Here is a 15533-nt window from a genome sequence, read left to right on the forward strand (position 1 = left end):
ACTCTACCGAATAGAAACTCTTTTATGCAACACGAATATATGACAACAATGTCTTTCATGCGAGTATCTATTTACTCATTGACATGTAATCAGCTATTAACCATACCTGATGGAGAACAAAGCACACTGGACAATGTATGCAGACAAACACAAGGCCAGTGTAGAGACTATATTGTATATCAGTTAGCGATATGATTGTCGAGAATGATATGTTGTTATACGTCATCAACACCAGTCTCTGTTTATAGTGTAGCCACACCCAGTAATGTTGTCGATGTTGCTAGAAATGACCCGATGTTGCTAGAAATGGTACAAAGTCATCTTATCAACCAAGTCAGTGAGTCACAGCCTGCGATTTCTGCAATCAGAACACTGTAAAAGTAAAGTATTGTAGCACATGTTACCTCCCCCTGACATTTCAAGCTGTGTCCTTATTAGGTCTAGGACCAGTGTGTGATACTTATGTTCAGTGAGTCCTTTACATGACATTTTCTCACACTGCAGACATATAACCCCCTCAATCGTCACAAGCTGTATCTGACTGTGTCCTGGACCAAGCATTATACTGTGTTTCAGTCTCTACAGATGACGGTGATACAGACACCATCTACATCGTGGTTGGTGCTGTAGGTGGAGCTGTTCTGCTTGTCGTCGTTGTCGTCGGCATCGTGTGTATCCGACGGAGAAGACAAGCAGCACGGGCAGTGTTTGTACTGAAATGTAACATAAGTTTCGCTAATATAAAATTTTGGCAAAGACATAAATAATAATGTTTAACCTAAAAGGCAGTTTAAATACTGGAAGTAATATCATATATATTGTGCGTTTACAATCAGGTATCTTTTATCGATTGTCAGAGTTATATCTTGTTAACGGTCACGGTGCAGCATAACGCCGAACATTTCTCTTTCCAGATCAGAAGGAAGATATGAAAGGAGAAACGAACGTTACGGCGTGAGTATATTACAATGACGTACACAAACATTTTACACAAAACATGGAAGCTCACGCATCCAAATTCACACACAAACACATCTGAACACACTCACAGGGGGCGGTGGGGTAGCCTAGTGGTTAAAGCGTTCGCTCGTCACGCCGAAGACGCGGGTTCGATTCTCCACATGAGTACAATGTGTGCAGCCCATTTCTGGTGTCTCCCGCCGTGATATTGCTGTAATATTGCTAAAAGCGATGTAAAACTAAACTCACTCACTTACTTACGGATCCTCCACGCACACACAGAGAGGGTCTAAGATATGATTCCACACGTCTCCTCCTTTTCCCACTCCCTCGCAATGTGAATGTTTAAAGTTGTTTGTTGAAGATTATTTACATTGCTTGTCACCCATATAAGTTATTTCAGTTTTTCTTCCAGCGCTCAAGTTGATCCAAACGCGGCAAATTGCGACATGGGTATGTTTTATCAATCATCTTATTGCTGTTTGTATAACTCGATGATAAAATAACTGAATTTGGAATCAGACTGCAGGTGGCAACTGTGATACAGGACCTCATGCTATGTTCCCACGATAATATTGTATTTGTCTTCTACATGGAGTCAAATATTTGTATTATACAGCCGATACTTATCTGAATGAGAGCTCCTTTGACGTCCCCGTCTCTCCAATCAACTTTACCCTTGCAATATTTCATGTTTGATAGTCCACGTTCTGTTATGAGTTGTTTTGTATATTTCAGTCGAAAATGAGTTGTATAGACGGTCACGTGATATCGCCCCTACCAACGAAGCTGAAAATCAGGAGAGGATGACTTCATTATGTCAGGTGACACTGCCTTATAACATGTCTCTTATAAATGTTACAATGAAGACTTGAAAGGTCGATCTGATCCCATTCTATAATTTTGTCTTAACTATACTACCGACAAAATAAAGGAAATGATGAAATGACAATGAATGTGTAATTGCTCTAAATGTCCACAAAATCAATTTCGGGGTAAAGATCAATATCTGGTGTGTCCAACATGTTGGGCGACACATACACGACACCTTGATGGCATACTGTTGATTAGCCTCCGGATGGTTGCCCGTGGTATTTGCCGCCATTCCACCTGAAGAGCTGCCCCAAGTTGGGCCAGGTTGACGGGTGCGGGGTCCCTGGCGTAGACCCTCCGGCCGAGAACGTCCCATAGAGGCTCAATTGGGGACATGTCTGGGAACTTAGAGGGCCAGTCTAATGACTGTATACCCTCTCGTCGGAGATAAGCGGTGACGACTTGGGCACGATGTAGTCGGACACTATCATCTTGGAATTCAAACTTCCTGCCGATAATTCTAGCCAGTGGAGCCACGACAGGACGCAAAATTTCGTCAACATATCGCTGTCTAGTCAAGTGTCCATTAACGATGACCAGATCCGATCGCCTGTCATGTGTAATAACACCCCACACCATGATACTACCGCCCCCATACTGATCATGGTCAATAATTGCCGCTCTGGCATACCGCTCACCGCTACGGCGCCAACAACGTTTTCTGCCATCTGTGAATCGGAGGCAAACCTTGACTCATCCAAGAACATGGTGCAACGCCAATGGCGCAAAGCCCGTCACTGATGCTGCCTTGCCCAAACCAATCTTTAGTGCCTATGGTGAGCTGTCAGGGTGACACCCTTCACAGACCGCCTTGCTTTCAGACGGGCTTGATAGAGTCGGTTCTTAACGGTTATTACTGAAATTCGTCGTCCAGTTATTGTACGGAATTCCCTATTGATAGCAGGTGCTGATTTGAACCTATTGCGTAGGGCCATGAATGTAATGAGACCATCTTGTCTAGGTGCCGTTGATTTTGGTCTACCACGCCCAGGTCTCATTGCAGCCCCACCCGTTTGACGGTACTTGTCCCACAGGCGTGAAATTACACTTTTGGATTTACCCAACATACGGACAAGTGGCGCAGTGGTGTTCCCCCTTCTATCAGACCCACAATTCTCCAATTTGTCTGTTCATTTGAGATTTGAGATACTGCCTCGGAGGCATTTTTCAGCGTGTATTCACCTCAATTGTATTAGTGATTGTGAGTTCTCCAATACTTAGACACAGTGTAGCTTCTGTGTGCACGTGCATCACGTGTTGTTCATGCAGCATAATGGAATTTCATTGTGATTGGATGTTGCGTTCAGCTGCAACGCCACGGTATTGCACACGTCCACCTCAACGTTAGCTGCATTCAAATTCTTAGTTTTGTCGGTAGTGTATCATAATATTTGTTTATACTTACATAAGTGGATATGTTTTCTGGAATACTGGTATTTGCCATGAGTTTATTTTAACATTATAATGTTTCTCCAGATGCATACGCGAGTGTGGATATGCTAGCTACGAGCACGTGCACACCACGTGAGCAGGGTGCGTCATGTGACGTCGACGTAGACAACCTGTATGCTAAACCTGATAAAAGCAGGTCTTCAAATGTTCAACAAGGTGAGGCTGATCGATTGTTTAGTTTATTATCCATGATGCAGTCATTAATAAAGGTAAATGCGTGGCACGACCTGTTCAGGTCAGAAATGGTCATCGCTGACCTGTGTTTGTTGTCAGAGACGACTAAAGGGACCGGGCCATCACACCCGTGGACGTGGTTGATGCATCTTATGCGTGTCAACGTTTGACCGCTGCGTACCACCACTGGTCCAGAAACGATTATTTACACACTGAGTGCGGGTGAGACAACCAACCAACAAACAAACCAACATATGGGAGGCACATTGAAAACTCATTGTGTAAACATCAGTTTCAGATATATATGCTGTAGTAAAGAAACCCAAGAAGAAGAGACAAGATGATCCAAAGGTGTCTGAAGATGTCAACACTGGGGACGTGTATGCCAAACCCAACAAGGGTTGAAGGGCATAGGTGTGTGAAATATATCTAAAACTACATTTTTTCTGAAAACATCGTACCATTCCGACTCATTCATAAACTTGTGGTTTTGAATGACTGCCAAAAAGTGATGATAGCAGATATTAGAGAAAAGGTGAGGTACAACCTGACCTAATTTCATCCTTGAAATGTTGAATACTTTTACGCGCAGTTTGAAAAAATATATATAATGAATGAAACATCTGAGGCTCATAGTTTATACATTTGTAACTGTTACTTGTACTGCACTCAATCTGAATTTGCACTCTTAATTTGATCTTGATTTAACAGGATTGTTGCTCCTTGCGATCATACTGATCGAAGGTAACCTTGTAACCAGCCGTTTCGTGGTAACAACAAAATATAGACTGTATAGTTGGAGAAATTGTATGCACGGTACATGCACTCATTATGAATACTATCGGACAATCACCAAATAGCCCTTGCAACTACCTTGAATGTGACCTGGTATGTTGTATGTCATCGTAGTGTTATAGGGACTAATTCAGGCCAGCCATCGTCCAAATATTTAAAAAGTAAAATACTATGTACTCAAGACATGTGAGACTTTATTGTAATTATTTATATGATGCTAATCTGTATTCTATGTAATCCTTATCACTTCCGCATTGTACATTGACTTGTCAGGCAATTAATTATATATACTCATCATCTACATGTAGATGGTCAAAACAGAGTACGAGTCCGGTATTCCGACTGTCTGTCGTAATGTTGTAATCCAGCGTATTAAACAAAGAAGGACACGGTCCTGGTTGACTCGGGTGCATGTTTGTGCATACCGGGCATAGGACTTCCGCTTGAAATGTGATGCTGGTCACGTGACAGTGTTTGTACATTAGCTTGAAAATGTTGGCCGTGTATTTTCGGTGACAAACCGCACATGGACGTAACGGCTCGCTTGACGTGAGATTGTGTGAGTGATTGAGTTAAAATTTAAAGTCACTTTGGCAATATTTCAGCCATATCGTGACTAAAACAGTAAATACTTATAAAATATATAAAATATGTCGCCAAAGGACAGTAAAACAACTAGTATATTACAGTTAAAGGTTTAAAACTACCACGTACACTACGTAGGACACTATACCATACAAATGGGCTATAGATCGCAAGCAACTGAAGGTAGATCACCATACTATCAGCTTGTGTCATGTTTGTAAAGTATCCTCGTAAATAGGTTGGTATTTACAAACAGTGTATGAAACGTACATAAACACGTGTATATATTACAACGCAGATTACATCTTTGTCACTATAGTATGTTATAACTTCACAAGATGGTGCGATTCAGAATAATATAACGCTTGGCGTGCCATGGTCTCTAAATGACATGACAACATAACGCTCACTTTATTGATAGTTATAGCATGTGTTATACACAGATCTGAATAATTTTGCTATGTTTCAATGTATATAGCGACTTTGCATTTTAATATTGTATTACTGATTCACTTATGAACATGCATAGACGTGGTCTTGTCGCTATATGGCTGCAAAATGCTGATGCAACACTAAATTTTAACTCACTGACTCATTTATGTTTCCACGTTTTCCCGTAAGAGCTTTGTAAACATAACTGCTTTCCTTGTGTGGATCTGCATACAATAAAGGCTGATTTCCTTCTTAATGTTTTATTGATGATCTGCCACTGTGTCTAACTCGATACAACATAGTTTACTTGAAAATGAGTATATTACTCACCACTCACCACTTGTATGTTGTGTCACTGGCGAGATATCCAGTGGGTGCTGCAGTTGTAGTGCAATGCTGTGGTGCACGTTCAATACTTTAATGGAGACCACAAGCATTGGTGTGGTAAAATGAAAGGTTTCTAGTCTTCTAAGGGATGTAACTCTGCACAGCATATTGCAACACAGGAAAGTGGGCCACCAACAAATATACTTGTGTAGCAATACTACAGTTGGAATACATCTGGATACAAACCTAGGATTTTTGTAGTTGTAACCCTTTGTAACATCAGGGTTCATACTTTAATGACACACACATAATGGGAGAAAGTTTGGATTTCTCTTGGACACCCTATGTAGCCTAAATGAACACAGGCACGTTTATTGGGGAAGACAAAATGAAATATGACTCGAGCATGGCCTCGTCACATAACACCTGGTTCAAGGTATTTATCATAAGTGAATAAAGATATTATGAACTTGAGGATAAACGATGAGTGAGAGAGTAAGTGAGTTAAAATCACTTTGGCAATATTTCAACCGTATCGTGACTAAAACAGTAAGTACTTCATAATTATATTTGATAAAATCTGTCGCCAAAAGGACATTAAAACAACTAGTATATCACAGTTATAGACTTAAAACTAGCATATAACTTAAAATTATATAGTATTTAGGGCATTACAACATAAAATGGGGCTATAGATCGCCAGCAACTGAAAATAGGGACCAAAGGGACCAAGGGGACTTACAATACCTTTGCTACCTGCAACGTTATTTATTCATTCTCACAAATTACAATTCATATGCTAATAACAATACATATCAACATTTATCAATTAATTCAGTTATTTTAAAACCTCAATGATTAAACGAACACATACATTCTTAAAAAGAACCCTCGTCGTTTTTACACTGAAATACTTGTCCCTTGTGATGAAAAAATCAATACAGTCAAGCAGGACATGTTTTACTGTGATTGTGTCATCACAAGGAATGCAAAATGGAGGATCTTCACCTTTGAAAAGGCATTAATGAGTATATCTAGTATGGCCAAAACGACATCGTCGCTTGATGACCCCTTCAAATCTGATCGACGAGGATGATGCACAAAACGTTTTAACACACAATCACCAACATATCTCTTGCTGTGGCAATATTTTTTGAACCAGAAACGTCTTCCAACGAACAATAATTCAGGAGACGTTTGTTTCTTGTCCCTATTTTGCCAACATGTGAAACTTGTTTTAAAATATCACTGATGTAGCTATGAGATAACTCGTAGTGGCAAATTCGGCCAGAATAGATACTACGAGTACACTCGTGAAAGGCGGTCAACGTGTTATGACCTCCGAGAATGTGAGTAAACACAATATTTGTTAATTGTTTCATTTTGCATCACACGTTCTACTGCTTCTTAACGTTCTAAATATGGTCTACTGGTTCTTTTACACACCCACTGTCCTATTACTATACAGCATATGTCTAAATGGTTTCTTATTTTCTCCAGACGCAGTAGGTAAAACTGCACATGCTTCGGCAGCACAAATCATAGCGATTGTAAAGTTGTAACCCTAGTTGCTAGAAGGCTGCCGAAGGTGTTTCCAGTCCACATCACTCCGGATCTGTTAATATCAGTTTATGGTAACTATTGGCAAATGGTTTCTGATATGGTCGTTTGCATATGATAGCGAATAAGTCAAACTTGCGCATCGAATTTGTTTTGTGTTGTAAGAACTAAAGACAGTCACATTCTCTGCAACATTATCCACCCGTAGAACACATGTATTTACATATTATGTACAAGTGAAACAGTAGCGTTTAGAAACATAATTTGCGAGCTATATTATCAGTTTGTATGCGCACACACACAGCAAATGATAACAGGTCATGAATAGCAGGATCATGTAAAGAGCATATAGCAACTTCCACATATCACTTTACATACAAGCACCAACTGACCACGAATCGGAACCTGATATAATGAATTAGTTGCCAGAAACACCTGGGTTCTCCAGCAGAACACTTTATCTCCAGAAATCAGATAATATCCCTGTATACTTTCCTGCAGTCATACTGACACTGATACCAATCAGAAGTCCATCATTACCAGCACGTTCACAAGGAGTCCTCAGTGACAGCTCGCTAGAGACCTCAGAGCAATATTAAATGTTTGATAACTTACGAACTAGCATTCTGGAGGCGCGAGATAAGGAACTGACCATGCAGTTAAAGACTGCGTCAATGCAAATCAGTCAACTAATAGCAATATCGTCCAATTATAATATATGATAATAAATAATATAACTCTCTCATTCACTCACTCACAGCGGAATATGGTTTAAGTTGTTTTGGGTACGAATATGTCGGATATCAATTTACTATGAAATGATACTGACATGATCAAACAAAAGTACAGTGTTATTTTACTGCTTTTAGTGTAATAAATAACAAAATGGTCTCACAAAACAATATTGTTATATTTACTCATCAACATTAAGCATGACACCCATGTTATGAGTAATACACATGAGCGGGTAAATCTTTGTTTTTACTTTTGTTTCGGCAGCACAAATCATAGCGATTGTAAAGTTGTAAGGCTGTTCATGTACTCATTATAGTTATAATGTCATCTCAGCAACAGTTTAATGAATCCACCCTCTGCTAGCAGACAACCGTTCAGGGTAGAGTGTCAGCCAGGAATCGGCTCCCTGCTGAAGGTATCTGAGGTGGATATCATACCCACGGCCTATAATGATACAATGTCGTCGTGGTCAACGTCTATGATGGGTCCGCATACGTGACTCCATACGGGTCAGTGAACCAGGATTGTCTTTGGTGATGAGTCACGCTTCATAATGCACTTTGCCGATGGAGGGGACGTGTGTGACGCGGGAAGCGGGAATTTCACGCACGTGTTTTGTTCTGAATTAGCCGTGTACTCAACTTGGACTCGAGCTCCCTTGTGTTGAAAGGACTCCTTACTGCGTCCCGGAGTCGAAGCAACACACACGAGAGTGATCTACAAAGGTTATTATGTTCTGAGTGCAACAAGAGTAAGCAAACATGTGACAGATGACCCAAACAAGGAAGATAGTGGCTGATATGAGTAGGTATAAATATGAGTGGCATAAATTGACACTGCTCACAGTATTTCCCAACAAAAACATTTGCCTTCGATTCCCAACAGTATTTGCTCGCCAGGATACTATTACATTGTCTGTACAATGTGTATGGTTCAACCTGCTACCCGGTTATTCAAAATTGAGATTGGCGCTTTTATCGTTTGTTTATTTGTCAGGAAAAAGGAGGAGAATGTGATGTAGAAAGAATTAGTGATACGAAGAATTGTATTGTGTAAACAATATCAAGTGAGTGAGAATTTGAGGGAAACTCTACGCCGATTTTAGCAGTATCCTGGCAACATCACGACTTGGGGGTGAAATGGGGATTAACGTCGTGCTTGAGAATATTTCGCTCTTATGACGACGTGCATGCGTGTTTATGTGTATTTGCGGCTGCTTGTACTAGCCCAGACTTAAGCTGGTTTTATAGTGCTAGCCCACTGAGATACCATGCCGCAGTGAAGCATGAATACCCCACTCAGACACAGCATACTGACTCCGAGCCGACCAGTCCTTGTTGTACCCATTAATGCCGAGCACCAGGCCGCGACGCGGTCGGGGATCGAACCCGCGACCTTCCGCTCTCCGGGCTGACGCCTTTAACCATCTATATCACGGAGGCGGTCTCACGGCGTGGGACATCAGCAAAATGACATTACATATTACACCCCTGTTGGGGAGTAGAACCTGGACCTTCGAACCCTTTAACCACAAAGCTACCCCACCGCCCATTGTCAGAGATATCACATGCCGCGAGCACGGGGAGTCTAATCACTTGCAGTCATCCTCGTACCTTGATACATATGTTCACCATTAACAGGCGTCGATATACATGAGTCGGGAAAACCCCCACATGTATATTGACCGGCCCGTGAAGATCCGGGTTAGAATTGGTCTTCAGCAACCCATGAGAGGTAAGAGCGTAGGTCCCAATTGCGTAGGTCGATGCTCGTGCTTTTGATCACTGGATTGTCTGTCCAGACTCGATTATTTACAGACTGCCGCCATATAGCTGGAATATTGCTGAGTGCGGCGTAAAACTAAACTCACTCACTCATGATGTCGATCACTGGATTGTCTGGTCCAGACGCATTTATTAACAGACAGCTGCCATACAGCTGAGTGCAGCGTTAAACAACAAACAAACCAATCTGTGGAAACCCCTTCTGGACGAACGGTTTGGTTTGGAAGTTAATGAATAATGAGAAAGGTATGAAACTTTATGTGTGACAACTCTTGTAACTCTTGCTTGACAACGGTATAAACAAACATCTATAATGAAACGTCACATCATCATCATAATAAAGTCATTATCCATAAAGTATCATATACCTTTCTTTGTTGTTTTATCAAGCGAATATAGACATAAACAACTGACAACCAACCACTTTTCCAGAAAAATAAATGGCTGTTGACATTAGAGCGGCTCCACTCATATGAATTTGTATTTACCGTGAAACCCTTTTGCCTGTAAATGAGAGAAGTTGACAGTCCAGATATTCATTTACAGCAACTCAGGTGGCGCTCATATCGGGATATAGAAGCATGCGCTGTTGTGCACCGTATAGCATGTGTTGTATAGCATGTGTAAATGAGTTGCATAATGTTCCTGTTATTATTACGACAATACTCTAACTGTTGAGACGACTCCCTCGTTGCGCAAAAATACCTCGGTGGAAACAGATAAGCGGGTATTGACAAGAAGTCAGACCGGTATTCAAGTTTAGTAACCGAACTAATAGGTTATGTTGACAAAACAGCATAAACTGAACTACGGCACAGAGTTCCTTTGTATAAAGAGCTTTGTCTATTTCACTGTCAGCTGGTGACTATTTAAGAAAGAAGGGTATTGATACTTGACTATACCTGGAGTGTATAGAAATAACGTTTCACATCCATGGTCATGTTGTATATAAAAGGTTGTATTATTGTACGATACTGGCCGTGCATATAGCTGTGTGTCGAAACACATGCCATATTTTGTTGAAACTTGTGAGAACACCAGTAGATGGTTGTAGAGCCCTGTTTGTTCCAATACGACGTGGATGCTTGAAGTCAGTCTAAGACGTCACACGCTGTGTAATAAGGATACATAGGACGACATACACTGGAACGTGTGACGCTACTATGAAGATCTGGAACATACTGATCTGTGTGTGGATTGGCGTTATACATGGAGCTATGCTAGACAACGGTGAGTATGCATGTGAAATGTCTACCCCTTTAAAGTACACTTACACATACAAATAATTATTCCGTATTAATGGAATTAGTTCAACGCCTTATGAGTCCCCCAGTCATTGACAAACATGCTAACGTAATTTGGTAGTCACGCGGAAAGCCCAGCGTTTGATTACAAACGTGTGAAGTCTATTGAAGCATTGTTCCTAATGGATACGTACTATGGTATGCGTTGTCTCGGTATTAATTATTGGACTGGTGTTTTAGGATAACATACCATACACTAATCCAGTGTATTTTGCTGATAACGTATCTAAATGGAGTTATGTGAAAACTAATAAGCGTGATTATGGTATACATACATGACAACCAACACATCATATAGGTTAAACTGTTCTCGAAACTCTAATGATGATTCCTTTGCTTCCCAGTTGAACTTGTACTGACGAGCTCACCATTATCAGCAACAGATCAGACAGAGAAGACTTCACCTTGATCTGTAGCATCACGTCTGGTTCTGTGGGAAACATTGCATGGTTGCAGAACAATGCATCGAAGGTCATTACGCAATGAGGTCGGCAGTTGTAATAAGCAACCACCCCTGTGGAGGAATAATAACATCAACCGTTTCAGACAGAGCTGCAATGACACGGTCCACAGTATAGAGTTTAGGTTCAACTCCACTACAGATCAGGGAGGATGGCAGTGCGGGAAGTATGTAAACGACAATAACATATACCCGAGAAGCAACATTCATAGTGTAGGTGGGTATGACGTATTAACTGTATTCATTTTATATTTTGACATTAGAGTAAATTGTGTAAGCAATGTAATCATCTATTGGCATAAAAATAGATTTAATAAACACGTCAGTGACATAACACGTGATGTTTGAAGACAAACAGCATTCTGAGTAAGGATTAACACATTATCGAACAAATCTTTGCTGAAATATATTGAATTATTTGGAATCTGTGTCTGTTTTAATTTCACTGTGTAATAACAACGACTGAAATAAATGGCTCTGTTCTCCAAGCCAGATTACCGATAAGCATTCTCATCATTCACAGATATAAACACTCGTCTCACGGGTAAGGAGGAACATGCCCTAAACATGAAGTCAGTGACCAATCTCCTTTCAGGTGTTGCAAGTCCCAAGTCACGTCAGTCTTCATCAACAACGACCCGGTATATGGAGACTACGTCCGAACCTGGAGACAATGACTTCACAGAAAGGTTGTTCTCTCTCAGATGAACATATCATACTCAGGATATCTACAAGATAACGAAATACTAATCAATGGAGCATGAACAGTTTAAATAGGAAGTCAGACCAGACAGTAGGAGTTGTAACTGAACGATTTACAGGTCGTTACAGTGGTGAAATACTTTATGTAGACATAATAATTGGAAGACAGTTTCACTGTGTCAATTGTTATTTATGTTATTATGAAAAAAAGTGTAACGTCTCTGACATGCATGTTATCATGGGTGTATGCTGTTTCCTAATGGGAATACTTGGAATTAACTGTAACCAAGTATATCTGCACAATACCAAGTGTTATGTGGAGCGACCTTTGACTTAATATTATGCACATAACAATGCGATATATTTGGAAATGTCAGGCTGAGAGTAAAAACGTCAAACATTGGGTATTATACATCTATATCAAATAATACGTGAATTAATTGCCATTTTATGACGTATTGCTTACCACAAAGGTTAGCGGTAGCTATATAGCTGATCCACAACGATCGTCAAACAATGACAGCAACATTTTACTTCTTTGATTGGTATTCTAGAAGTTGAGGAGATGAAGTATGAGGACAATATTTATGGATATACATAGATCTCTAATACTGTTGTCAAGCACTGGCTTGAGAACGACATCAAAATCTATGTCGAAACGTCGCCTATGCAGAATAATGAATAACATTTTCCTCATTCTTCAGCTACATTCTAATTTCGTATTATGACGTCACAGTAACGTCCTCATTGATCGTCCATTACACTATCGTCCCGAGACTTTTCTTTTAACTTATAGATTACCGTTTTACCTATTCATGGTTGTAGGCTTTTAAAAGCAAAAACACCAGTAAGCATTTTATGCGAAAGGCGAGTGGTTTTTCTTTTGGCCTCAAAAGTAACATGAATAAGGATTAAGATATTATCGAACAAATCGTTGCTTAAATATACTTCATCTATTTGGAACATGGGTCTCTTTCAATTTCACTGTGTATCTTAGGAAAATATTTAAAAAAACAAGGTCTACTGAAAAGAATGGCTACGTTCTACAAGCCTAATGCTTAAGAAGTAGGTTCATCATATAAACAGAGATAAACACTCGTCTCTCAGGTAGGGGGATATGCCCAAACGTCAAGTGAACGACCAATCTACTTTCAGTAGTTTCAAGTCCTGTCACGTCAACTCAGTCTTCACGTCAACAACGACCAGGTATATGGAGACTACGTCCGAACCTGGGACAGTGACACCACAGAAAGGTAATTCTCTCTGATATCTACATATCGTACTCACTTCCTATTCCAGTTCCGATAATTATCTTTGACATCACAGTAAATAGTCAGCAAAATTAAAAACAGCCAAAAGCTGATGTCAGTGACAGACACGTGCGGTTTGAAAACAACCGAAACATCAAGTCAGTGACCAATCTCCTTTCAGGTGCTGAAAGTCCTGTCATGTCAACTCAGTCCTCGTCAACAACGACCCGGTCTATGGAGACTACGTCCGAACCTGGAGACAGTGACACCACAGGAAGGTAGTTCTCTCTGAGAGTTTCAGTTCCTGTTCCACTGGTGAAACATTGAAGAACATAAAATATTGAGTTTAGAAACTGACCTGACATTCGGCAAGATTGTCAGACTGTGTTTTGTATTAACCGTTATGAAAAGGTGGTGTATGTTGTTTCATAATGCGAATGCGATGTGGAAATGCGAAAGAGGAAAGTAAACACTCAAAGATATACAAAATAATATGTGAATTAGTTTGGATCCTATTTGTGACGTATTGCTTACGACGAAATTTGAACAATGACAACAACATTGTAATCATTGGAACGTCATAACTATTATGAGATACGCCATTGAAGTTTTAACGATTTGCTCAAAGTAATTACTCTACCGAAAACTGATGCGAAAGTGTAGCGAGGCCTCGGTGATATAACGTTTACTTGGCAACAGGTAACAATTGCTAAGGATTTCGTTCTTCTTAATTTGAAGTTAGTTTCTGTCCTATAAATTCTAAAGGTACCCGTCTTAAGAGAATCTCAATAATCTGAATAGAGACGTGCATGACAACAATCTCTTACATGCGAACATCTATTTAGTCATTGAATTGCACTGCAATATTTATTATAAGCTATTAACCATCCATAATGGGAACAAAGTACACTGGTCAATACAAGCATACAAAACAAGGCCTCTTGACGTGATCAGTGTAGAGACGATATTGCATATCAGTTAGCGATTTTATTGTCGAGAATGATATGTTGTTAGAGTGAGTGAGTGAGTGGGTTTAGTTTTACGCCGCTTTTAGCAATATTACAGCAATATCACGGCGGGTGGAAAACAGAAATGGGCTTCGCACATTGTACCCATGTGGGGAATCGAACCCCAGGTCTTCAGCGTGATGAGCGGACGCTTTAACCACTAGGCTACCCCACCGCCCGATTTGTTGTTAGAAGTGATTTTACACCAGTCAGTGTTTGTAGTGTAGTGACACCCAGACATAATTATTCCTACTCCAGTATGACGTTGTCGATGTTGTTAGAAATGAAAGGTCATCTTATCAACCAGGTCACTGAGTCTGACTTTCACAACCCTGGGATTTATGCAAGCATAACACATTAAAAGTAAAGTAATGTAGCGCATGTTACCTCCCCTGACATTTCAAGCTGTGTCCTTATTATATCTAGAACCACATTTTGGGGTACTAATGTTCAGTGAGACCTTTACATGACATTTTCTAACACTGCAGACAGACCCGTGAAGATCCGGGTTAGAACTGATCTTCAGTAACCCATGCTTGTCGTAAGAAGCGACTAACGGGATCGGATCGTCAGGCTTGTTGACTTGGTTGACACATGTCATCGGATCCCAATTGCGAAGATCGATGCTCATGCTGTTGATCACTGGATTGTCTGGTCCAGACTCGATTATTTACAGACTACCACCATATAGCTGGAATATTGCTGAGTGCGGCTTAAAAAACAAAACCCTCACTCACTCACTCACAATCCACACATATAACCTCTCAATCGTGACAAGCTGTATCTGTCTGTGTCCTGGACCAACCATTATACTGTCTTTCAGTCTCTACAGATGACGATGATTCAGTTACCATCAACATCGTGGTTGGGGCTGTATGTGGAGGCGTTTTGCTTGCCGTCGTTATCGTGGGCATCGTGTGTATCCGACGGAAGACAAAGCAGCCCGTGGATATTTGTACTGAACTGTAAATCACAGGTTTCGCTGATATAACATTTTGGCAAAACAGAAACAATTATGTCTAACCTAAAAGGCAGTTTAAATACTGGAAGTAATATCATATATATATTGTGCGTTTACAATCAGGTATTTTATTGATTGTCACAGTAATATCTTGTTAACGGTCACGGTGCAG

General features: G+C 40.4%; 1 protein-coding gene across 5 annotated transcripts in view; it reads left to right on the forward strand.

Annotated features, from left to right (window-relative positions):
• The window catches only part of LOC124290008 (cell wall integrity and stress response component 4-like), an 81370-nt gene extending 67680 nt beyond the window's left edge, over positions 1-13690 (forward strand). For 2 of the 5 annotated variants that reach the window (XM_046726688.1, XM_046726685.1), the window contains exons 9-13: positions 577-720; positions 915-954; positions 1364-1413; positions 1699-1784; positions 3310-3435. In XM_046726688.1, coding sequence (XP_046582644.1) covers positions 577-720; positions 915-954; positions 1364-1413; positions 1699-1784; positions 3310-3336 — 347 coding nt within the window. In that variant the 3' untranslated portion in view covers positions 3337-3435. Of the gene's footprint in view, positions 1-576; positions 721-914; positions 955-1363; positions 1414-1698; positions 1785-3309; positions 3436-13349; positions 13397-13574 lie in introns of those variants that run through there. The other 3 variants (XM_046726683.1, XM_046726684.1, XM_046726686.1) reach the window with 3 other exon arrangements.
• Positions 13691-15533: the final 1843 nt, after the last annotated feature.

This window comes from Haliotis rubra, unplaced genomic scaffold, assembly GCF_003918875.1.
Source record: "Haliotis rubra isolate DU_JTF1 unplaced genomic scaffold, ASM391887v1 Scf454, whole genome shotgun sequence".
Classification (NCBI taxonomy): Eukaryota; Metazoa; Mollusca; class Gastropoda; order Lepetellida; family Haliotidae; genus Haliotis; species Haliotis rubra.